Source organism: Oncorhynchus keta, chromosome 10 (assembly GCF_023373465.1).
Source record: "Oncorhynchus keta strain PuntledgeMale-10-30-2019 chromosome 10, Oket_V2, whole genome shotgun sequence".
Classification (NCBI taxonomy): Eukaryota; Metazoa; Chordata; class Actinopteri; order Salmoniformes; family Salmonidae; genus Oncorhynchus; species Oncorhynchus keta.
In genome coordinates this window covers 19,257,307-19,279,973 of record NC_068430.1, presented here as the reverse complement: position 1 = coordinate 19,279,973, position 22,667 = coordinate 19,257,307, and the positions used below count along the sequence as shown (strand labels likewise).

The following is a 22,667-nucleotide window of genomic DNA, read 5'->3' as shown; positions in this document are numbered from 1 at the left end:
CACTAAATGTTATGCATTTAGTTAAGCGAAATGCATAACAATAAATAGCGATAAATAGCGATAAAATAAATCACTTACCTTTGAAGATCTTCCTCTGGTTGCAATCAAAAGGGTCCCAGCTACATAACAAATGGTCCCTTTGTTCGATAAAGTCCTTCTTTATATCCCAAAAAAGTCAGTTTATTTGGCGTGCTTGACTCAGTAATCCACCGGTTTCCCTCGTTCAAAATGCATACAAATGAATCCCGAAAGTTAGCAATAAACTTAGTCGAAACAAGTCAAACAAAGTTTCTAATCAGTCCTCAGGTACCCTAATATGTAAATAAACGATAACATTTAAGATGGAGAATAGTATGTTTATTACCGGAGATAAATAACGAAGTGTGCGCCCTCACCGACTCACCACAACAATACAGCCAAAATGGGAGCCACTTAGAAAAAATACAAATTCTATCAAATTTTTCTAAAAACAAGGTTGAAACTCTTTCTAAAGACTGTTGACATTACTGGAAGCCATATGAACTACAATCTGGGAGGTATTCCATTGATTTCCCCATAGAGAGGCATTTTAAATGGTGTTACCTCCCCAAAAAATAATTCAGGATGGATTCCCCTTGGGTTTTTGCCTGCTATATCAGTTCTGTTATACTCACAGACATTATTTTAACAGTTGTGGAAACGTACAAGTGTTTTCTATTCAATACTACCAATTATATGCATATCCTAGCTTCTGGGCCTGAGTAACAGGCAGTTTACTTTGGGAAACTCATTCATCCAAACTTCCGAATACTGCCCCCTAGCCAAAAAGAGGATTTATCCCGAAAGACTCACAGTTGTAATCAATTCCAAAGGTGTTTCTAACATGTATTTTGTCTCAGGGGGGTGAATACTTATCTAATCAAGATATTAGTGTTTTATTTTCCATTATCTTTAATAAATCTTATAATTTTTCTTGCACTTTGACATTACAGAGTATTTTGTGCACTTTGTAACACTACGAAATGGGGAAAAGGTCAAAGGGTGTGAATACTTTATGAATGCACTGTATATCTTAAAATGACTTTCCCAACATATTACTCTTAAATAAATTAAGCAGACCTGTGATCTATAAGAAAATGTTACAAACAACTTTGTTAGAAAGCTATATTAAGATGCTAAAAACAACTAGCAAGCTAAGTTAAGATAGTCTGCTACCAAATCATGTAAAAATTTGTCAAATGACTCACCTCAGCAAGCCAAAAATACTTGAGTCAGCTTTCTAATTCTTGGTTTGTTAGTTGACAGTTCATCCATTGCACAATCATCTCTTTTTGCGACAAAATCTAAATTACTTTTGAAGCGTTGGAGCCCCCATTGTCTTGCGTGAGCATGAGCATTAGGTAGAAGTGAAGCTATCTGACATAAGACAATGTCGAGCCCCCTCAGACGGTGAGTGATGATGTCACAGCTCCATATTATTGGTCGATAGACCAATCAATCAAGCATAAAGAGCAGATGATGGTAGCCTACCGTATATGCATGTAGTCTAAAAAGTACCATGGGAGATCATATGTGTCTGAGATCATACCTCTGAAGGTACATTATGTGTACCTTCAACCCGGGGAACAAAACTGTGACCTAATTTTTGAATGTGTAAGAGCAAACTATTTCAACCTTTTGGGCAGGCTACTACTTTTAAGTATTACTTCATGCCCAAATAAGAATCAATCATAAGTGAGTTTTTTCACCACACTAAATGTTATGCATTTAGTTAAGCGAAATGCATAACAATAAGTTTAGCTAAAACAGAAACATTCTAAATAAATTGCTTGTGCAATAAGCAAAAGCTAAAGTGAAAGCTGTGAACGTGTATTTAAGGACAGGCCCACTTTACTGACACTTTATTTACAAATAGCTTCAGTGGTTGGCATTCAAACGTTGCGTTGGCCACTGTCTGACGAGCTTGGCATTTCTATTTAATTAGGAAAATGCTCAGTGCTGTTCAACCCCTAATTACACACTATTCAGAGCATTAGGCTGGTGTGAGTGGCAAGGCGATAGCAACCGACTGTAGACGAAAGTCTCTGAGTGAAGTCGGGGGAGGTGCATCTGCGACAGCCGAAAGTCAGACAATGATGTGGTTTTCCAACAGAAAGGCTCAGTACAACATGGTAGTGTTGCCATCGTTTATAAAAGTTGTTCTTTATAATGTAGAAATAAACTCCAACCCTATATCACACACTCCCAAACTGAAGATACATGTGTGTACATTGTACAATCAATAAATTGCATCGAAGTTGGTTCCTGTTTCAGTTACTTCTTTGGTCACGTTCGCGTGGGTTAATCAAAAACATCCTAATGATTGGTTGCTAATAGTACCTTCCACAAAGCAGGTGATGGCGAGAGGATGAAGTTGGTGAAGAGCAACTGCAGAAACTTGCAGTCCATGACAATAAAAACTTCATGACCTTTGATCACATGATGTTTTTGTAAAGTTCATGCAGTTGACATGTAGGCTCAAGTTGGACCATTTTTATCCTCATAATGAAACACACTTTGAAAGGCGGTGAGCAACGATGGTCAATAACTATACAAAAGTGATCTGCTCAAAATTATCTGTAATCTCCCAAAGCCCTCCAAATGTCACAGGGTAAAACGATGCACCAACCTTAAATCAATGTTCAGAATCCACCTGTTTTTCTTATGTTGTTTAAAGTGAAACCAACAAGAAAATGTGCAATTACGTGAAGAGATTCAAATGTAATGACATACACTATATATACTGTAGCTTCTGTACATACTGTACAGGTAACTGCCAAAATAATGAAAACAGTTGAGTAAATGAGGGATAAAATGTATATTGATGTCAGGTGCTTCCACACAGGTGTGGTACCTGAGTTAATTAAGCAATTAACATCGCATCATGCTTAGTTATGTATAAAAATGCTGGGCAGGCCATTATTTTGGCTACCATAGCTATGCCCACATAGGATGATAATGCACCCATCCACCTGGTACAAGTGATCACTGAATGGTTTGATGAGCATGAAAATGATGTAAATCATATGCCATGGCCGTCTCAGTCACCAGATCTCAACTCAATTGAACACTTATGGGAGATTCTGTAGAGCCGCCTGAGACCGTGTTTTCCACCATAATCAACAATTGGGTTGAGAAATTTCTCATGGAAGAATGGTATCACATCCCTCCAATAGAGTTCCAGACACTTGAAAAAACTATGCCATGGTGCATGATAGTTGTTCTGGATTGTGGTGGTCCAATGCTCTATTAAGATACTTTCCACTGGGCACAGACTTCAATTCAATGTTAATTCCGCGTTGGTTCAATGTCATTTCATTAAAATGATGTGGAAACAGCGTTAATTCAACCAGTGTGTGTGTGTGCCCAGTGGGCTTACGTTGCTGTTCCTTTATTTTGGCAGTTACCTGTATGTCTGCATAGATTTTATTCCACTCGTCCGTAACGGACTGTCACGCCCTGACAATTGAGAGCCATTGTTTCTCTATGGTGAAGTGGGTCAGGGCGTGACTGGGGGTGATCTAGTTTGTGTATTTCTATGTGGTGTTCTAGTTTGTTTTCTATGTTGGTGATTTGTATGATTCCCAATTAGAGGCAGCTGGTATCGTTGTCTCTAATTGGGAATCATATTTAAGTCGCTGTTTTTCCCACTTGTGTTTATGGGATATTGTTTTGAGTTAGTGCACGTAGCATCTCTGTAGTCACGGTTCGTTGTTAGTTTGTTCATTTGTTTTTGTCTTTGCTAAGTTTCACATTATTATTAAAATGATGTGGAAACCAAATCGCGCTGCAGCTTGGTCCGACATTGGTCCGATCGTGACAGCCACGTTATGTTCATTAGGTTAGGAATGTCTAGAAATAAGGCTTGAGCATGCATACAGCAGGCTGCATGAATTGCATGCACTGGTTTATAGTTATAATTCAAACTAATTAAGATTAAGGAATATATTGGGCCTGTGTGTGTGTGGTCTTCTAGTTAATATGAGCAGCAGTGAAAGCTCTTGAACACTACTCTCTCTCTGATGTTGAAAAGTGATTACACGCAGCAGCAGTGCTTTGTTCTACAAACTGATATGGCAAAAAGTAATCCTTTCTGGATCCCACTGACTAAAAAGCCTTGCTTATCATTGACGTGTGAATCCCGGGAGCACAGCTTTCCCAAGACGTATTGAACTTTGCAATCCCTGCATGAGATTACATGAGGGAACTGTCTTCGACCCAATTAGGCATTACTATGTGTTACCCATGCATGTAAAAAAATCAACTGCATAATACAGCACTTACATATCTGTAATTCTGTCACCCCTCTCTGAAATTTTGCCAAGTTGTCAAAATGATTTACAATAGCTGTGTTGACAACACTCTCAGAGTGGGGATGCTGGAAACCATCAAAGCTCAAATGGTTGTCAAGAATAAATCCCAGCCTGTAGGCTGCTTTTATATACTAGATGTGCCTTATTATGAATATTAAAAGGTCAAATGGTGCTGGGAAACCTTTATCTGTCTGATGTGGCAGTTGAAAAGACCATACTGTAGGTCACATACTGTATGTGTGAAGAGAGAGAAAAAAGTGGCTCTTTAAAGCAAACAACTTGCTGCAGTTAACGTTTTATTAAGTTAGTTTTAGAAAATTCAACACAAAAGCACAAAACAATGATTCACATGCACAATTTTAGTATACAAGACAAAACAGTTACTTTTCAATATGAAACGCAGTTCTATAGGTCAGTTATCTCATGGAGATCATGGATTAATACATCAGTATTAAAATCAAGGGCCACAAGTTGTATAAAATATCAGTAAATTGTCTTTGTAGGCCATCTTTAAAAATATATATGCAAGCTATTTACATTTGACCAAGCATATTTGTCAGAACTAAAGCGCACTCTAAGTAACCAACATCAGTGTTTATCATGTCATGTTGTAAAAATGTAAACTCAAACGCAACTGACCTGATGGCTACAATAATTTTCTTGGATTGCATTTTGTACTAATTCACAAAGTACAATCCCAAAAAAGGTACATTATTTCTCCTATATTTTACAGTCAGCAGGGTGTAACATACATGTATATAGCTATGTAAATTATAGGATAGTCTGGCCAAATTTGACAAAGGACTTATTTGTAAATCCACATACTCTAGCGCTGCGTGATGTGAAGGTGAACTGGTAAGTATATACTATTCTACTAACCAGCATACAGAAATAATGAGCAGGGAATTGGGCATAGGAATTAGGAAAAAGGTCTAAGAGTTATACTATTTCAATTAGACACTGTTACTGTGTTGTATCCTTACACTTTTTGGACACCTCGCTGTACTTTTGTTTTACAGTAGTATTATTACACAGGCTAAGTCCTCAGACAGTTTGACACCTAAAAAGCCATTGTTCATCATTTGTAGAAAAAGAAAAGATTAGAGTTTTTCAAAAAAGAGCTCAACAGTCAAAAATACATTACAAAAAAGGAACATGACAATTTCCTCTCTTAACCAACTCATAACCTTTAATGATGAACAAAATGCTGTTAATTTTCATATGAATTTCAGTAAGGGAATTTATAAATGTGCAGCACTTAAAAGCCATTAAAGGTAGTCAGAACTAGTAGGGGGATGTTACCTAAAACATCAGTTTGTCACTGTAGCTCTTGTAAAAAAAACATGTAATGTATATTACATTGTATTATTATGATTTTGACTTGTCTCCTCTGGATGGGGTGAACACACAGACAGAGAAAGACTAGGGGAGGACATCTCAAATAGTAACCAACAAAAAAATGTGCAATAGGAAGCCCCAGCATCAGTCAATCAAGCAGCCCAATAGTGACAGGTGCAATAATGGGACAGAGGAAATCAATATCCCATTGACTGGGCTGCAGCAGTCTAATCAATGAGCACAGGCCGTTATGAAACCACTGTAGGAGCAGATAGGTCAGGCTGATTGCGTTCACTGTTTGAGCTTTACGGGCCTCTGGGGCCTGCACACCTCTTCTGGTGGCTAAGCAGGGACAGAGTCACAGTTACCTTGGATCACTTCCTTCTGCTTTCATTGGACGTTGCAGATGACGGGAACAGTCCCACAACCACCTGATCCTAGGTCAGCCAGCCCTAATCAGTAACAAAGTTCAGTGAAGGCACAATACCTTATAGCAGTAGACCCATGTGGACCCATGATGATGGACCCATCGTACAATAACATGAACAGGAAACAGTTTCTCCCTCACCATAAGGCTTGTCACAGTTCTTTAAAAGAGTACTGTAGCAGTTCTCTAGTCTTGTACTTTATACACTCTTAAAAAAGAATGTGCCATCTAGAACCTAAAATGCTTATTTGGCTGTCCCCATGGGATAACCCTTTGAAGAACCCTTTTGGGTTCTGTGTAAAACCCTTTCCACAGAGGGTTCTACATGGAACCAAAAATATTTCTACCTTGAACCAAAAAGGGTTCTCCTATGGGGACTGCCGAAGAACCCTTTTTTCTCAGAGTGAAGTTTGAGAAAGGGACATGACAGCAGCCAACTTTTCCCTTAATTTCCAGTCATGGCTCCATTGACATGACATCATTTATTTAGATGCTTTAATAACTGCTAAATTATGCTGCAGATTCAATCATACATTTATTATGCCCGGGATCTCTCAGGAATTAGGAAAAGTATAGACCCCCCCCACTGATTAATTTTCCAAAAACTGATCCAGAAAGAGTGGATATGTCCGTCAACTTGTAAGACGTTCCAGTGAAGGCACTCATATATGTCCTTTACTTAAACATGTATGATTTATATATATTTTGCCGACTGATGGTCGGAATTCTGAATAATCAGGAGGTCAAATGATAGACGTATTTAGCATTTAGAGATAATTTAAATGCAGAAAATTACAAGTGGGATTTGTTTGACACAATAACTCTACATGATTCTATTCTCGGGAACCTTAACATTTCAGTGTGTGCTGAATGCAGAGTGTGATATGCATCAATTATTAAGAGGAGCATGAGATACAGAACAAAATGTCAAGTCCCATCAGATTGTTTTAAATAGGGGTCTAAAGCTCAGGAGCCAACAGCTCTGTAAGGCACCTAATACTATTTCACTATGCAGAGATGAGTGGCTTAGAGGGACAGGTGACCAAACTGGTATTCAGTTAACACAGCTCAAACACAAATCATTCAAGGTAATGGTTTAGCTACAGCTATAAAATCACTTGATCAAATTATTATGATTCAAACAGTTATCATGTAAAACTGGTTTTATCTGTTATATATTGGCCAATTTGACATTAGTTTGGGCATGTTGTCAGTTAGATAATTAGTTGTACTTCTTCAACCTCATAATAATAACTCAAGATGCCATGTACAGTTAGTTATATCAAAGGACGTCCAACCCATATAAACCACAACACATCTCTCCATTGAGCAGCTGACACCACAATTATGGAACATACCTTCATTAGAAACTCACATTACTTTGAGAACACAAGATAACTAAATATTTTTTTTGTCAACTACTTTGGTATGTAAATGGGTTTAAGGCATTAGTAATCTTCAAGGATCAGTGTCAAACATATATACAGTCGATGTCGGACGTTTACATACACAACTTGGAGTCATTAAAACTCGTTTTTCAACCACAAATTCTAGTTTTGGCAAGTCGGTTAGGACATATACTTTGTGCATGACAAGTAATTGTTTACAGACAGATTATTTCACTTAATCACAATTCCAGTGGGTCAGAAGTTTACATACACTAAGTTGACTGTGCCTTTAGACAGCGTGGTTTTAGAAACTTCTGATAGGCAAATTGACATAATTTGAGTCAATTGGAGGTGTACCTGTGGATGGATTTCAAGGCCTACCTTCAAACCCAGTGCCTCTTTGCATGAAATCATGGGGAAAAAATAAATAAATAAAAATCACCCAATATTTTTTTTGTAGACCTCCACAAGTCTGGTTCATCCTTGGAAGCAATGTCCAAATGCTTGAAGGTACCACATTCATCTGTACAAACAATAGTACGCAAGTATAAACTCCATGGGACCACGCAGCCGTCATACCGCTCAGGAAGGTGACGCGTTCTGTCTCCTAGAGATGAACGTACATTGGTGCGAAAAGTGCGAATCAATCCCAGAACAACAGCAAAGGACCTTGTGAAGATGCTGGAGGAAACAGGTTCAAAAGTATTTATATCCACAGTAAAATAAGTCCTATATCGACATAACCTGAAAGGCCGCTCAGCAAGGAAGAAGCCACTGCTCCAAAACCGCCATAAAAAAAGCCAGACTACGGTTTGCAACTGCACATGGGGACAAAGATCGTACTTTTTGGAGAAATGTCCTCTGGTCTGATAAAACAAAAATAGAACTGTTTGGCCATAATGACCATTGTTATGTTTGGAGAGAAAAGGGGGAGGCATGCAAGCCGAATAACACCATCCCAACCGTTGAGCACGGCAGCGTCATGTTGTGGAGGTGCTTTGCTGCAGGAGGGACTGGTGCACTTCACAAAACCGATGATATCATGAGGAAGGAAAATTATGTGGATATATTGAAGCAACATCTTAAGACATCAGTCAGGAAGTTGAAGCTTGGTTGCAAATGGGTCTTCCAAATGGACAATGATCCCAAGCATACTTCCAAAGTTGTGGCAAAATTGCTTAAGGACAACAAAGTCAAGGTACTGTAGTGGCCATCACAAAGCCCTGACCTCAATCCTATAGAAAATGTGTGGGCAGAACTGAAAATGTGTGTTCGAGCAAGGAGGCCTACAAACCTGACTCAGTTACACCAGCTCTGTCAGGAGGAATGGGCCAAAACTCACCCAATTTAATGTGAGAAGCTTGTGGAAGGCTACCCAAAACATTTGACCCAAGTTAAACATTTTAAAGGCAATGCTAACAAATACTAATTGAGTGTATGTAAACTTCTGACCTACTGGGAATGTGATGAAATAAATAAAAGCTGAAATAAAGAATTCTCTCTACTATTATTCTGACATTTCACATTCTTAAAATAAAGTGGTGATCCTAACTGACTTAAGACAGGGAATTTTTACTCTGATTAAATGTCAGGAATTGTGAAAAAATATATTTGGCTAAACTTCCGACTTCAACTGTACATATATAATGTAGACATCAGTACTCCCAAATAGAAGTATATTCCATTGGAAAAAAAAGATTTCCAAAATAGTTTTACAGCATGACAGCACTTATGATATGAGAGGAAACTGTTAAATATCATGCACACAAATTCATGTTTTCTACAGAACATAATTTATATCCTCAATGCATGGCCCCTTCAAAATTCCTGTTCTGTTCAGCCCTGCCACAGAGGGTTGCATCCATGCCTATCTGAATGCAGGAGCAGGCTGCTAGAGGAGAGGGAGTGAGGAGGGCCACTAGGAGGGCTGTGACTGTGTCCAGACATCACCAGGAGGACTTGAGGAGGAGGAGAGCGCTGATGAGGAATGCGGAGAGATGAGACATCGATAGCGGATTGAGACTAGATGCTCCCGAACCTCGTGCGCCCATGCCTGAAACCACAAACCAGCAGTCAAAGAAGCTCTTCAAGAACTGAAAATTCCACTTTTCAAAAAAAGCAAAAAAACGAAGTCGGGGCAGTTTCTGTCTCTATCTGCTAAATTTGATGACAAGTCGTTGTAAATCAAAGGGCAACTGTGAATTACATAGTGCTTTCCATATCTCTGTTTTAATGGCTTTCAACAGGATAGACCAAGTACACAGAGATGATGAGGCTTATATCACATCAGAGGAGCAGATCTCTTTGGGGGAGGGGGGCATTGTTCTATTTCATATGCCGCAGAACCGGAAAGTCAACAAGGAATAATAACCCAATAGCAGAGATGGATTGCACCACACATGCATTTCTAAAAAGGTCGCATTTCTTGCACCCGAAAGAAGTCTATTACACATGGTTGAAGAGGGATGCAAGAGCCAAAAATAAATGTTCTGTTTGGCTGATTTAATCATCATTAAAGCTTCATCAAGGAACACAGGGAGAGGAGAGGGGAGAGAGAGGAAATGGCAAACGTACTTAATTTGTGGATGTGGATGGGTTCGCTGCCCACACCTTCACCACCCTCACTCAGGGCCTTGATCTGGATCAGGTAGTTGTCGTTGGGAGACAGCGTCAGCTCCATCCTGGTTTTGTTTGTTATGATGCTGTTTACCTCATTGTACCGGTGTCTTCTCAACAGCACCTAGAAACGGCAATGCAAAACACACAATCAAAAATGAAAGATCGCCTGAAATGAGCAGTGAGGAGTGAGGGATTTTAAACTTAATTTGCTGGTTGGATGATAAAATGGCTCCTAATGCTTGGTGACAGTACAGTGAGGTTTGCTGGTTGGAGCTATGGATGTTTTGTCCCTGTGGAAAACCTTACCAAAATGATGGAAAGAGTGGGTTTGAGATGGTCGTGTTGTGCTTGACAAAAGAATAGAGCCACAGTGACATGAGACATACAAGATATCCGATGACCTCTGCCTCTGTCTCCATGGCTATCACAGGACCCCAGTGTAGAGTGAGAAGAGAGCCAATCATGGTCCACTCTACATTCAAAGGAGGCTGGCCTGGTGCTAAGAGAGAGAAGTGATGATGAAAGAGAGATGTTCATATAATACTTGTATAGTTTTACAAAATAATGAGTTTCTGTTCCCCCTAATTGTTTAAGTAAAAATGTATATACAGTACAATCCTCCAAACAGCTGAAGGAAAATGTACTTACTACGACCGTGATAATTGTAGATTCTCACCTAGCTATCTTAAGATAAATGCACTTATTGTAAGTCGTTCTGGATAAGAGCAACTGCTAAATGACTAAAACGTACATGGAAATGAGATTCACTCACCTGGCTTCTTGGTGGTGGCGTTGATGTGTGTAGACTGTGGCCCTGTCCCTGCAGTGTTAAAGGCGCACACAGCTAGATAATACTGTGTGTTAGCGCTCAGTCCAGTCACATTAACCGCCGAGTAGTTTCCAGAGGTTCTGACTTTGCCTACTGTGTCAGGCTTGGTGTCATCTTCCCAGTACACCACCTGTTAACCGATGGAAAGAAAACAACAAGAGGTTGAGATATCAGACACAAGCAATTTAATTCTAGCCAAAGGGACTTTTTTTAAACTCACATTATTAGAACAGCCTCATCATTCAATCTGTAATGCCATTTGGTGTGCAGTGGAGGACTGGCTTCCCAATCAATGATATATGGGTCTTCAGTTTTTTGATACAAATAATCTCTAGCCCATGGTCATTCTACAAAGGCACCCAAGAGTAACCTCAATAAGTCAAATGACAAAGGGCTTGTTTAACACAGTATAGGGATATTCTTGTCACAATAATGTCTTTAAGATCCACTGTTTTTGGTTCAATAAAATGTATTCCCCTTACAAATCTGTATTTTCAATGATAAAAGTACAGTTTCTGTACTTAGAAATGAACACATCCAGCTACAGCATGGAGGAATATCGTATTCTCTTTAACACTCGACAGAGCAATTCATTACTTTCCTTGGGGGTATTAGCTTTCAATTAACGGTGCAGGTGAAGAGATATTTGATGAAGCAAATTAAATAATACAATGCTAGCTTAGGGTCATTTTCAATATTTATGTTTCGGGTATTAAGTGACATAAGAGTAAAGTAAATAATTAGAGAGAAAATGTGAAGTCTGCTCTTGGGATAGGCGCATCTATATTCATGTTATTGGCCATGCAACAAAATTAACCTATCAGATACAAATTTTTCATGCAAAAAACTTAACAATATACCATACTGGAGTAAAAAACTAGATCCATACTCTCTGCTGCCAGTGACTGGAACGAATTGCAAAAATTGCTAAAGCTGGAGACTTACATTTCCCTAACTTTAAACATCAGCTATCTGAGCAGCTAACAGATTGCTGCAGCTGTACATAGTCCATCTGTAAATAGCCCACTCAATCTACCTACCTCATCCCCATATTGTTTTTATTTACTTTGCTGCTCTTTTGCACACCAGTATCACTACTTACAAACCATCATCTGCTCATCTACCACTCCAGTGTTAATCTGCTAAATTTTAAATTACTTTTCTACTATGTCATTTACATTTACTATGTCCTATTTATTGTCATACCTCCTCATGCCATTTGCACACACTGTATATAGACTTTCTTTTTTTTCTATTGTGTTATTGACTGTACGCTTGCTTATTCCATGTGTAACTGTGTTGTTGTTTCTGTTGCACTGCTCTGCTTTATCTTGGTCAGGTCACAGTTGTAAATGAGAACTTGTTCTCAACTAGCTTACCTGGTTAAATAAAGGTTAAATGAAATATATATATATATATTTTTTGAAATTAGATGATGGGCATATTATCAGTTTAGACCTATCCTGCCAGTTTGGCTACTAACACAAACAATACTAATGCATCTGTCTGTAAAAGGTGTCATCTCTTTCAGAATCCTATGACCTCCACTGTACCCAACCTCTAAGGCTCAAGATGAATACTAACAGCTTACCCCCATAAAAGCCCCTCTCTCTCCAATCCTGTTTGCTGACCTGATAGCACTATTGTATCAACACAATAAAGCCAGTGCCATGGCAACCAAAGGGTTTTGTTCCAGGGGGCAGAGGTGAGCAGGATTGAAAGAGCACTGGGAGAAAAGGAAAATCTCTTCTTGCGTACTTAAATGGATGGATGAGAGCTTTTCTCAACCAGCTTTAAAAGCTGCTGCAGCTAAATGGTGGTGGTCGTTAGACACAGCTACTCTAAGCAGTGCTGGGACAAATACAGAACGTATAGGAAGCAACATATTAATAAAATGTTGTCAAGGTTACAGAACTCCTCATGATATCTTATAACGTGAGATGTTACAGTACACAGCACCCCAGGTGATATTTCAAGAACTGTGTTCAAATAGAATAAATTAAGCTACTGCTTTACATATAAACACTAGAAATGGCAATGTGCATGTGTTGTTTTATTGAGGAAATTGAGTGAATCCTACCTCATAACCCAGCACTCTTTCAGGGGTGAAGGGGAGGGCTTCCCAAATCACTTCAACTGTAGCTGCAGATACACTCCTGCCCCAAACCCTCTTAGGAGCCTCACTGGGGACTGCAGAAATAGAGAGCTGGTGAGCACCCCACAGACTCATTCAACACCATCAAACAAACTACTGGGGAAGAGAGGAAAGCAGAGAATAGACCTGTAGATTCACTGGATAGAGCTTTTGCCTCCGCTTGGTTGTTAATGGGATCTGACTTGCATGGCAAATTCAAATAACACAGTACCTCACTGACAGCCCAGTGTAGTAAGTGTCTGCTAGGATTTCCTGTAATCTACCCCTGCAATAACTAATATCAAGTTGACACTCCCAGTTTGAGGGGGAATGTGTCTGAACCAACGTTTTACATCTTTACTATGGAAGGTTGTGCCTCCAGAATGAAAAGATTAGGCGCGGTTTCAGCGTGACTTCCACTGGCATCCGTTTCCTTTACCTTCCTCTGCTGAGAACACTGTGGCTATGGAACTGAAGGGGCCTTCCCCACGGTTGTTGTACGCCCCAACCTTCACATCGAACGGCGAGAAAGGCGGGATGGTGTCGTTGCGGAAGATGTATCGGGCCACCCCGGGCGTGGAGATGACCACTCGTGTCCAGGTGATGGCACCGAGCGGCCGGAAGGCGATGATGTAACCAAAGCCCTCTCCATTCTGCAGTTCCTCAGGCACGGGCTGGGAGCGAAACACAAAACTATAGTGATATTAAAACGCATACAGACAAATACACTGACACTCCTGCGTTTGTCATCAAGCACCTGCCAAAGAGGTCTTCAACCTTGGTTGCAATGATTAGATGTAGTGTTTAAACAATGGTTCCCCAAATGGCTGTGATTTTATTTGGCCCCCTAGTTTTCTGAGCAAATAATTATGAAATGTATTTTTATTTATAAAAAAGACTAAAAACACTAGCAAATCAGCTCCAAGTGATTTTAATTTAGGAAATGTGTTCCAAAGTACTCCCACGCATAATAGAGAGATATATGTGATCATATACAAATCTAAGCAAGGTTTGAAATGATTATGTTTTAGTCAAATATGATATCTGTTTGGGCTTCTTGCTGTCAATTTGCAGTCCACAAATGATTTGTAATGATGTTCAGGCCCCCTGACCATTGGCCGGCGGCTGAATGTAGTTGATGATCCGAAATCACTGATTGTTTAATTTTTTCTCTCCCTGCATTAGCACATAATTGTGGATGAAGTGGGCTTCAAAGAAACAATCGCTGTCCCTCAGTTGAATCACATTGGAAGGGAGAAATGGCACTCAATGGCCAGCACAGAAGAGAGGGCTGGCTCTAGTGCCGATCATAATATTGCTCCATTCAATTCTGCACAATTAAGCAAAACAATTACCTGGCTGTGGAGAGAACAGTAAAACCATTACCTGCCTATGGAGAGAACAGTAAAACCATTACCTGGTTATGGAGAGAACATTAAAACCATTACCTGGCTATGGCGAGAACAGTAAAACCATTACCTGGCTATGGAGAGAACAGTAACACCATTACCTGGCTATGGAGAGAACAGTAAAACCATTACCTGGTTATGGAGAGAACAGTAAAACCATTATCCAGCTATGGAGAGAACAGTAAAATCATTACCTGGCTATGGAGAGAACAGTAAAACCATTACCTGGTTATGGAGAGAACAGTAAAACCATTACCCAGCTATGGAGAGAACAGTAAAACCATTACCTGGTTATGGAGAGAACAGTAAAACCATGACCTGGCTATGGAGAGAACAGTAAAACCATTACCTGGTTATGGAGAGAACAGTAAAACCATGACCTGGCTATGGAGAGAACAGTAAAACCATGACCTGGCTATGGAGAGAACAGTACAACCATTATCCAGCTATGGAGAGAACAGTAAAACCTGACAGATATCTTACCTCCCAAGTTATCACTAATTCCGATTTTGTGCCTCCTCCGCCTCCAACATCAGTGGGAGCTGTATCAGGCACTGTAAGGCAAATCCCAGAAGAGAGCAATTTTCAGGCTTTTAACATAGCTGAAATACAGGACTATATGCCATACGTCTAGTCTCATGACACAGCTTTACAGATTTTCCCAATTGTTTACACACTAAAACTGGCCCATGAGGCACAATGACCCAAACCTGTAACTAATTTAGTTGAACCAGACACCAGATCTGCAATACTATTGGCACATGTTTTGCTTTACACTCAGATTGCATTTCCATAACATTTGACAAAACACAACACACAATTCTCTACCTTTGACACAATATTCACAACTAAAATGTCTTGTGTGCAGATGAAATGCAACAATGTTCAACAAGCTAAGCTCAATTACCAATTGATCTCTTTCTCTTTTCAAACACTAATTGCGATATGTGACCTCTGGCATGGATAAAAAGGCCACAGGTGAGTACTCATGTGTTTGGAGAACAATGGAAGCAAACTTGGCAGAGAAAAGTAGAGGTAGATGTGGAGGTGGAGGTAGAGGTGGAGGAAGACCAAGAACAAGTAGAGTAATCTCTGATGAAATTCGGGCAACTATGGTGGACCATGTGGAGTGGCTGACCTTGAGAGAGGCTGGGCAGAGAGTGCAGCCCAATCTGAGCCACTTCACCGTAGCATCAATCATCCGGACATTCCAAAATGAGAATAGTTATGTACTGCAGACATTGGACCTATCTACGACTTTTACTATTTGACAGTAGTACCACATAAAGCCCAGTAAAGACTGTACATTCCAATACATACTGTAAGGGGAAACAAAGTACATGTTTGGCGTATTAATGTATGTATGAAATTGAGAGCTATACTACTTTGTAACATGTTTATCTTGTGTACTGTACGACTGTAGTGTTTACTGTACTGCATGCTATTTTGTTTTTGTAGAACTGAAAGACGACTATTTACAGACGAATAGGAGGCTGCCATTGTGCAAATGGTAGTTAAAAATTATGCCATAAGACTGCAGGAAATCTAGCAACAGATTATTGAAAACCCTACCATCTTCCACAACAACAGTGAGCTTATCAACCATAGCCCGCATCCTTCAGAAACACCATCTTCCTATAAAGCAAATCAACAGAAACCCATTCGAAAGGAATTCCCAAAGAGTAAAGGATAAATGGTACGAATATGTGCAAGTAAGTGATGTAGTAGTATTACACTCTTGAAACATTAGAGACTCACTGATGTTGACAGTGAACTTTACTATACAGCAATTACAGTATTTACTGTCATATCAGAGAACAATGGAGTTGGATGCAAGTCCCATGCCCCCTGAACTCATATTCATAGATGAGGCTGGATTACACCTGCATTGCTTGCTGTTTGGGGTTTTAGGCTGCGTTTCTGTACAGCACTTTGAGATATCAGCTGATGTACGAAGGGCTAAATAAATACATTTGATTTGATTTGATTAAATTTAGCAAAGAAGAGGAGGAGAGGAAGGAACATCCATGGTCTACGCGCCATCATTGAGGTATTGTACCTGGCCAGCGTGGGGAAAATGTCGCCATATGTTCAGCTATGAGCCACAATGGGGTCCTCTACAGAACACTGCCTATCTCCTTAATTTCCTGAACACCTTACATGACAATCTTTTTCAGCTAGAGCAAAGAGGGCCAGGTGATCCTGAGGGGCAAATGTATGTTCTAGTTTGGGACAACGTGCATTTCCATCTGGCAGCTCTGGTCCGCAACTGCTTCCATGAGTACCTGAGATGTAGTATCAGCAAACGTGTGTTAACAATTGGGAAAAATTGTAAAATGCATTCACAATATTATTTTATTTTACACCCAAGAAACTTCTCCCTTGATATTATCAACCCGGCATGTTTTGGACTACATTGTCCAACTCAAATGCCAAATGTCACAAAGAATAAAACACTTTTTTTAGATTTAGCTGTTCAGTTTAATATTCAGAAAATGCCATTTTACTTGACAACTGTTTCGTGCATAACACTGCAGACCGCGCATGTGCATCCTGATTCCAGCCCAAACTAAATGATCCATCACAAGACATCTGGTTCAAGCAGCCTTTCATGTAAGATGTCAGGGGTCTGTGTATACTGTATCTACAGTATTTATGTGCATGTGTGTGTTAGTGTATGTTAGTGTGTGTGTGTGTATGTGTGTTAGTGTGTGTATGTGTTTGTTAGTGTGTGTGTCTGCGTATGTATTTTAGAAAGACTAGAGGAGAAACACTCACTGGTATCCTCTGTCCTGGTCTTGGCTGAGGCTGGACTGGGCTCTCCCATGCCCACACTGTTGCGGGCCACCACCCTGAACTCATACTCCACCCAGGCGTTCAGGCCCACCACAGTGGCTGTCAGTGTGTTGCCATTGATCACCTCAGGAACTGGAAGTGGAAAGTAGACCAGTATTATCATGATGGATAAACGTAGTTATGGTGTGCTTTGTTATGTACTGTATGGTAGATGTATAAACTACCTGTGTCCACAGCCTGCCAGCCCACAGTGAAGGGGGTCCGGGCCTGGATGATGTAGCCAGTGATAGGACTGCCGTTGTCCCTGCCGGGGCTCCAAGAGAGCTGGGCCGTGCTATCTGTGATCTCCTCCACTGCTACTGTGTCCGGGGGCCCGGGGGGACCTGACTCAATCAGACAATTAGCAAAGTGAGCCTCCACACCGCACCACCACTCCCACCATAAACACCACGCCCCCATTACCAACTCATCACCCTCTTGCCTTTACAGCTGGTCCAATGCCATCACACTCCCTCTTATTAAGCTCTGTGTCCTTTATCCGGCTTCACAGGGACATTTAATGCAGACATGGGATATGTGAGGCTGAGAAGTGATTAAGAGCATGGGATCACTAACGCCAGACAGGAACATGGGAGGGGACAATTTGTGAAACATATGCGTGTGTTAGAAAGATGGACAGTGAGAGGAAGTGATAGAGAAAGAGCGATAGAGAGCGAGAGACGGATTGAGTGAGAGAGACCGCAACACTAAGAGGCAAAGAATAACAGACAGTGTTCATGGATATCTACTCCAAAGATGGTTGCATGTCATGATGTTGTTGTTTGCTCCACTGTTCCATTATTCAGATGTTTCTATGGTATTTTGTCAGTATGTAAATGAGCCAATTAAAGTTCTATGTAATAAACAATGGCTTTCCAAAACACCTGGGACTGCTATTATAGGGTGTTATGGGTGTGCATACCAATGTAAATCACTACAGATAAGCTACAATAATGAGAGATGATACACTACTCCAAACACATATCAACTACCACTGTGGAAGCTGCGTTCACAAAATGTGTGCCTTTTTCAAATTCAGAGATGTCAAATATTGTCTTTCCATTATTTCACAAATATGTCATAAAAATGTTGTTTTCATTACACAAATACAACATGCCATGTCATGAAATGTAAAAAGAAATATGTAAGATATTTATAGATATTATATACATGTACATTTGTCTGCACAGTTCTCACCAAAATATGAATACAGCATCATATTTGTAATAAAGGTTGCTTGACAGCAAGTTTAATTAACCATAATTCTTCATATAGGCCTATAAAATTAAGTATGCCTTCCAGATTCCAATTTCAGCTCCAATTTATTGCATGAATCAATTTGAATTCTGTCCAAGTTCTTACAAGATTTTTCATTGCAAGCTCTAAGGTCAAGTATTCACAGCCGACACTATATTGTATTTCAACATTCAGACTTTTCTAAAGAACTTAAAATGTCATCACTTTTGAGAAATTAGTCACTGTACAAATGTGAATCTCATAGCCAGAGTGAATTGAACATGAATTCCATAAAGGACCCCATCCAACCTTTACAGTCGGTTCTCTTACCTTTCACAACCAAGATGGCCGAAGCGGACAAGCTCTCTACGTCGGTGTCGATAACACAGACATATTTCCCCCCGTGATTCAGCTGGATGTTACGAATCATCAGATCTCCTGAAATGCTCTACAAGGGATAACAAAAACACAATAATAAGAATATCTGGTGTAAGATCAAGAAATCTAAAGGAAATACACTCTGAACTGTTTCATCATTCTCTCTGAGCAATTGCATGTGTGATCCTACTGTAGGTTGACTAATAAATAGATGTATTACATCAGAACAATAGGGGGTGGCGTCCCTACCTTATTTTTCTTTCTAAGTGTGACTGTAGCTTTAACATTGAGGAAGCTCTGTACACAGAGCTGCATGTGGTCCTCAGGCCACTGAGTCTTGTGACACACAGGAACCAACAAGAATGTCAGCTGTGTTCTAATCAAACAATCCTGTCGGCTACCCTTCAGGCACTGCATGTTCCCCTACTCAGCCTCGCACAGGACCCACAAAACAAACAAACACATTTCGGCTAATTGGCAAGATGATCCTAATTATTCCATAATTACATAAACCAGATTAGATAAGAAATTAGTATGTCTCACAGACTAGGAGCTAATATTGTTCTATATAAAACTGTGTGCTCTTTGAGATCCTAAAACTGATAAACTGTTGAAAAACCCAAAGATGAGCAAGATGTGATGAAACAGCTTCTGTACATTTTCCCGTCTGCCATGGAGGTTTAGTATAGTTACATAAATGAATGTGGAAGAGCGATACAAGTAATAGTATTCATATTTTAAAACCTCTTAAGGATCATGCAAATTTTCGCAGCTTTTTGTTAAAAATCGCGCAACATTTCAAAGTCCTGCTACTCATGCCAGGAATATAGTATATGCAAATGATAAGTATGTGTGTATAGAAAACACTCTGAAGTCTCTAAAACTGGTTAGATCGTGTCTGTGGCTATAACACAACGTGTTTAGGAGTAAAAATCCCTCGAAAAACTGTTCCCCAAAAACACAAAAAAATATATTAATCCGCCAGTCAATGTATTGTTTAAGGCGACTGCAAATACATGAAGATGTTCTGTAAACAAGTGAGTGATATGGATCATATTTACAGTGTCTTCAGAATGTATTCATAACTCTTGACTTATTACACATTTTGCTGTTACAGACGGAATAAAAAATGTATTAAATATATATATATTTATCCATCTACACATAATACCCCATAATGACAAAGTGAATTTTTTTTTTAGAAATGATAGCTAATTTATTGAAAAAATATATCATTTACATAAGCATTCACAACCCTTTATTATGACACTTCAAATTCAGCTCAGGTACATCCAATATCCTTGAGATGTCATTACAACAACAAAAAATCCAAGATGGTGTAGCAGTCAGACGTCTTTGTCTTTGTCCTGTCGTGTCCCTTGTATATATATTTTTATTCGCATATATTTAAAAAACAACAACTTCTAAATGCTATCCTGCAACCTGCCTCACCCAATGCGGCGTGGATCTATTTTTTTCTAAAGGATTTCTACTTACTTCAGATCAGGAATCCCTCAACTGAAGCTAGCCAGCTAACTACCTACCAGCTATCAGTCAGGAAACCATTGCTAGTGGTCATCAGCTAACCTTTAGCTCGGAAAGCTCTCGCCAGTTTCGTACAACGTGACTCAAACCAGAGCATAACGGACCTATTTTTTTTCTCGCCATATCCCCGGATTCCTACCGCAAACTCTGAACATTTTCATCTGGATTTTCACAACTACCTAACCGTAATCCCAGGTGACTACTCCTGGCCAGCGTCTCCATCACGGAGCAAGCAAAGGTTTGCTTGAAGCTAGACGGGCTAGGGCTCCTAGGCTACCACTGAAGACCACTCCTGGGCTACAATATCCGGACCCCTTCTACTGCTGGTTCGGGGCACGGAACCCCACCGATCCTCTACGACTGGAATATCGACAATCTGCCCGAGGATTCCAACAGGCCCCTCAGGCACGACGTCCGCTGAAGGCCCATACTGCTGGCCGCGGCCTGCTAGCTACCTAGAGCTACTTGGAACCCTACTAATCCACAACTGGTCTATCGACGTCACCGCACAAAGAGGCAAAAACAGACTTACCTCCATCGCTACGTCCCCCAAAGGCCCTTCTGTTAACTTGCTTGCCCCGGTCTGCTAACTGCTAGCTTGCTTGCCCCAGTCTGCTAACTGCTAGCTTGCTTGCCCCGGTCTGCTATCTGCTTGCTTGTTAGCCCCGGCCTACTAACTGCTAGATTTTTAGCCCCGGCCTGCTAACTGTCAGAATCGCCATGTCCCTAGCCAGCCCAACCACTCACTGGACCCATATGTTCACTTGGCTATGCATGCCTCTCTCTAATATCAATATGCTTCGTCCATTACTGTCCTGGTTAGTGATTACTGTCTTATTTCCCTGTAGAGCCTCTAGAATTGCTCAATATGCCTTAACCAACCATGTTGTTCCACCTCCTACATTTTCGATGACATCACCTGGTTTAAATGTCTCTAGGGACAATATCGCTCTCATCAATGCCTAGGTCTACCTCCAATGTACTCACATCCTACCTTACCTTTGTCTGTACACTATGCCTTGAATCTATGCTATCGTTCCCAGAAACCTGCTTCTTTAACTCTCTGTTCTGAACCGGCTAGGCGGCCAGTTCGTATAGCCTTTTGCCGTACCCTTATCCTACTTCTCCTCTGTTCTTCTGGTGATGTAGAAGTTAATCCAGGACCTGCAGTGCCTTGCTCCACTCCCACTCCCCAGGTGCTCTCATTTGTTGACTTCTGTAACCGTAAAAGCCTTCGTTTCATGCATGTTTACATTAGAAGCTGGTTTTAATCACTGCTTTAGCACACTCTGCCAACCCGGATGTCTTAGCCATGTCTGAATCCTGGCTTAGGAAAACCACCAAAAACCCTGAAATCTCCATTCCTAACTAACATTTTCCACCAAGATAGAACTCCCAAAGGGGGCGGTGTTGCAATCTACTGCAAAGATAGCCTGCAGAGTTCTATCTTACTATCCAGGTCTGTACCCAAACTATTTGAGTTTCTACTTCTAAAAATGAACCTTTCCAGAAACAAGTCTCTCACTGTTGCCGCTTGCTATAGACCACCCTCTGTCCCCAGCTGTGCCCTTTAACCATATGTGAACTGATTGCCCGCCATCTATCTTCTGAGCTTGTGCTACTAGGTGACCTAAACTGGGACATGTTTAACACCCCGGACATCCTACAATCTAAGCTTGATGCCCTCAATCTCACACAAATGATCAATGAACCTTCCAGGTACAACCCCAAATCCGTAAACACGGGCACCCTCATAGATATCAACTAACTCCCACTCCAAAAACACCTCTGCTGTTTTCAATCAAGATCTCAGCGATCACTGCCTCATTCCCTGCATCAGTAATGGGTCTGCGACCAAACGACCACATCTCTTCACTGTCAAATGCTCCCTAAAACACTTCTACGAGCAGGCCTTTCTAATCGACCTGGCTGGGGTATACTGGAATGACATTGACCTCATCCCATCAGTAGAGGATGCCTGGTTATTCTTTAAAAGTGCCTTCCTCACTATCTTAAATAAGCATGCCCCGTTAAAAAATGTAGAACTAGGAATAGATATAGTCCTTGGTTCACTCAGACCGGTCTGCCCTTGACCAGCACAAAAACTTCCTATGGCATTCTGCATTAGCACCTCCCCCCAGCTGCCCAGTGCTCTGAGGCTCGGAAACACTTACCACCGATAAACCCACTATAATTGA

The 22,667-nt window shown here is 40.5% G+C and overlaps 1 protein-coding gene across 1 annotated transcript in view; it reads right to left on the bottom strand.

The window, feature by feature from the left end:
• Positions 1-4,614: 4,614 nt before the first annotated feature.
• Positions 4,615-22,667, bottom strand: part of LOC118388332 (contactin-3-like) — a 75,781-nt gene continuing 57,728 nt past the window's right edge. Inside the window, exons 14-23 of the mRNA XM_035777276.2 lie at positions 18,877-18,994; positions 17,496-17,654; positions 17,254-17,403; positions 14,959-15,029; positions 13,506-13,740; positions 13,013-13,122; positions 10,876-11,062; positions 10,490-10,602; positions 10,059-10,224; positions 4,615-9,537 (exon numbers count right to left, since the gene is read on the bottom strand). Coding sequence (XP_035633169.1) covers positions 9,431-9,537; positions 10,059-10,224; positions 10,490-10,602; positions 10,876-11,062; positions 13,013-13,122; positions 13,506-13,740; positions 14,959-15,029; positions 17,254-17,403; positions 17,496-17,654; positions 18,877-18,994 — 1,416 coding nt within the window. The 3' untranslated portion in view covers positions 4,615-9,430. The remainder of the gene's footprint in view (positions 9,538-10,058; positions 10,225-10,489; positions 10,603-10,875; positions 11,063-13,012; positions 13,123-13,505; positions 13,741-14,958; positions 15,030-17,253; positions 17,404-17,495; positions 17,655-18,876; positions 18,995-22,667) is intronic.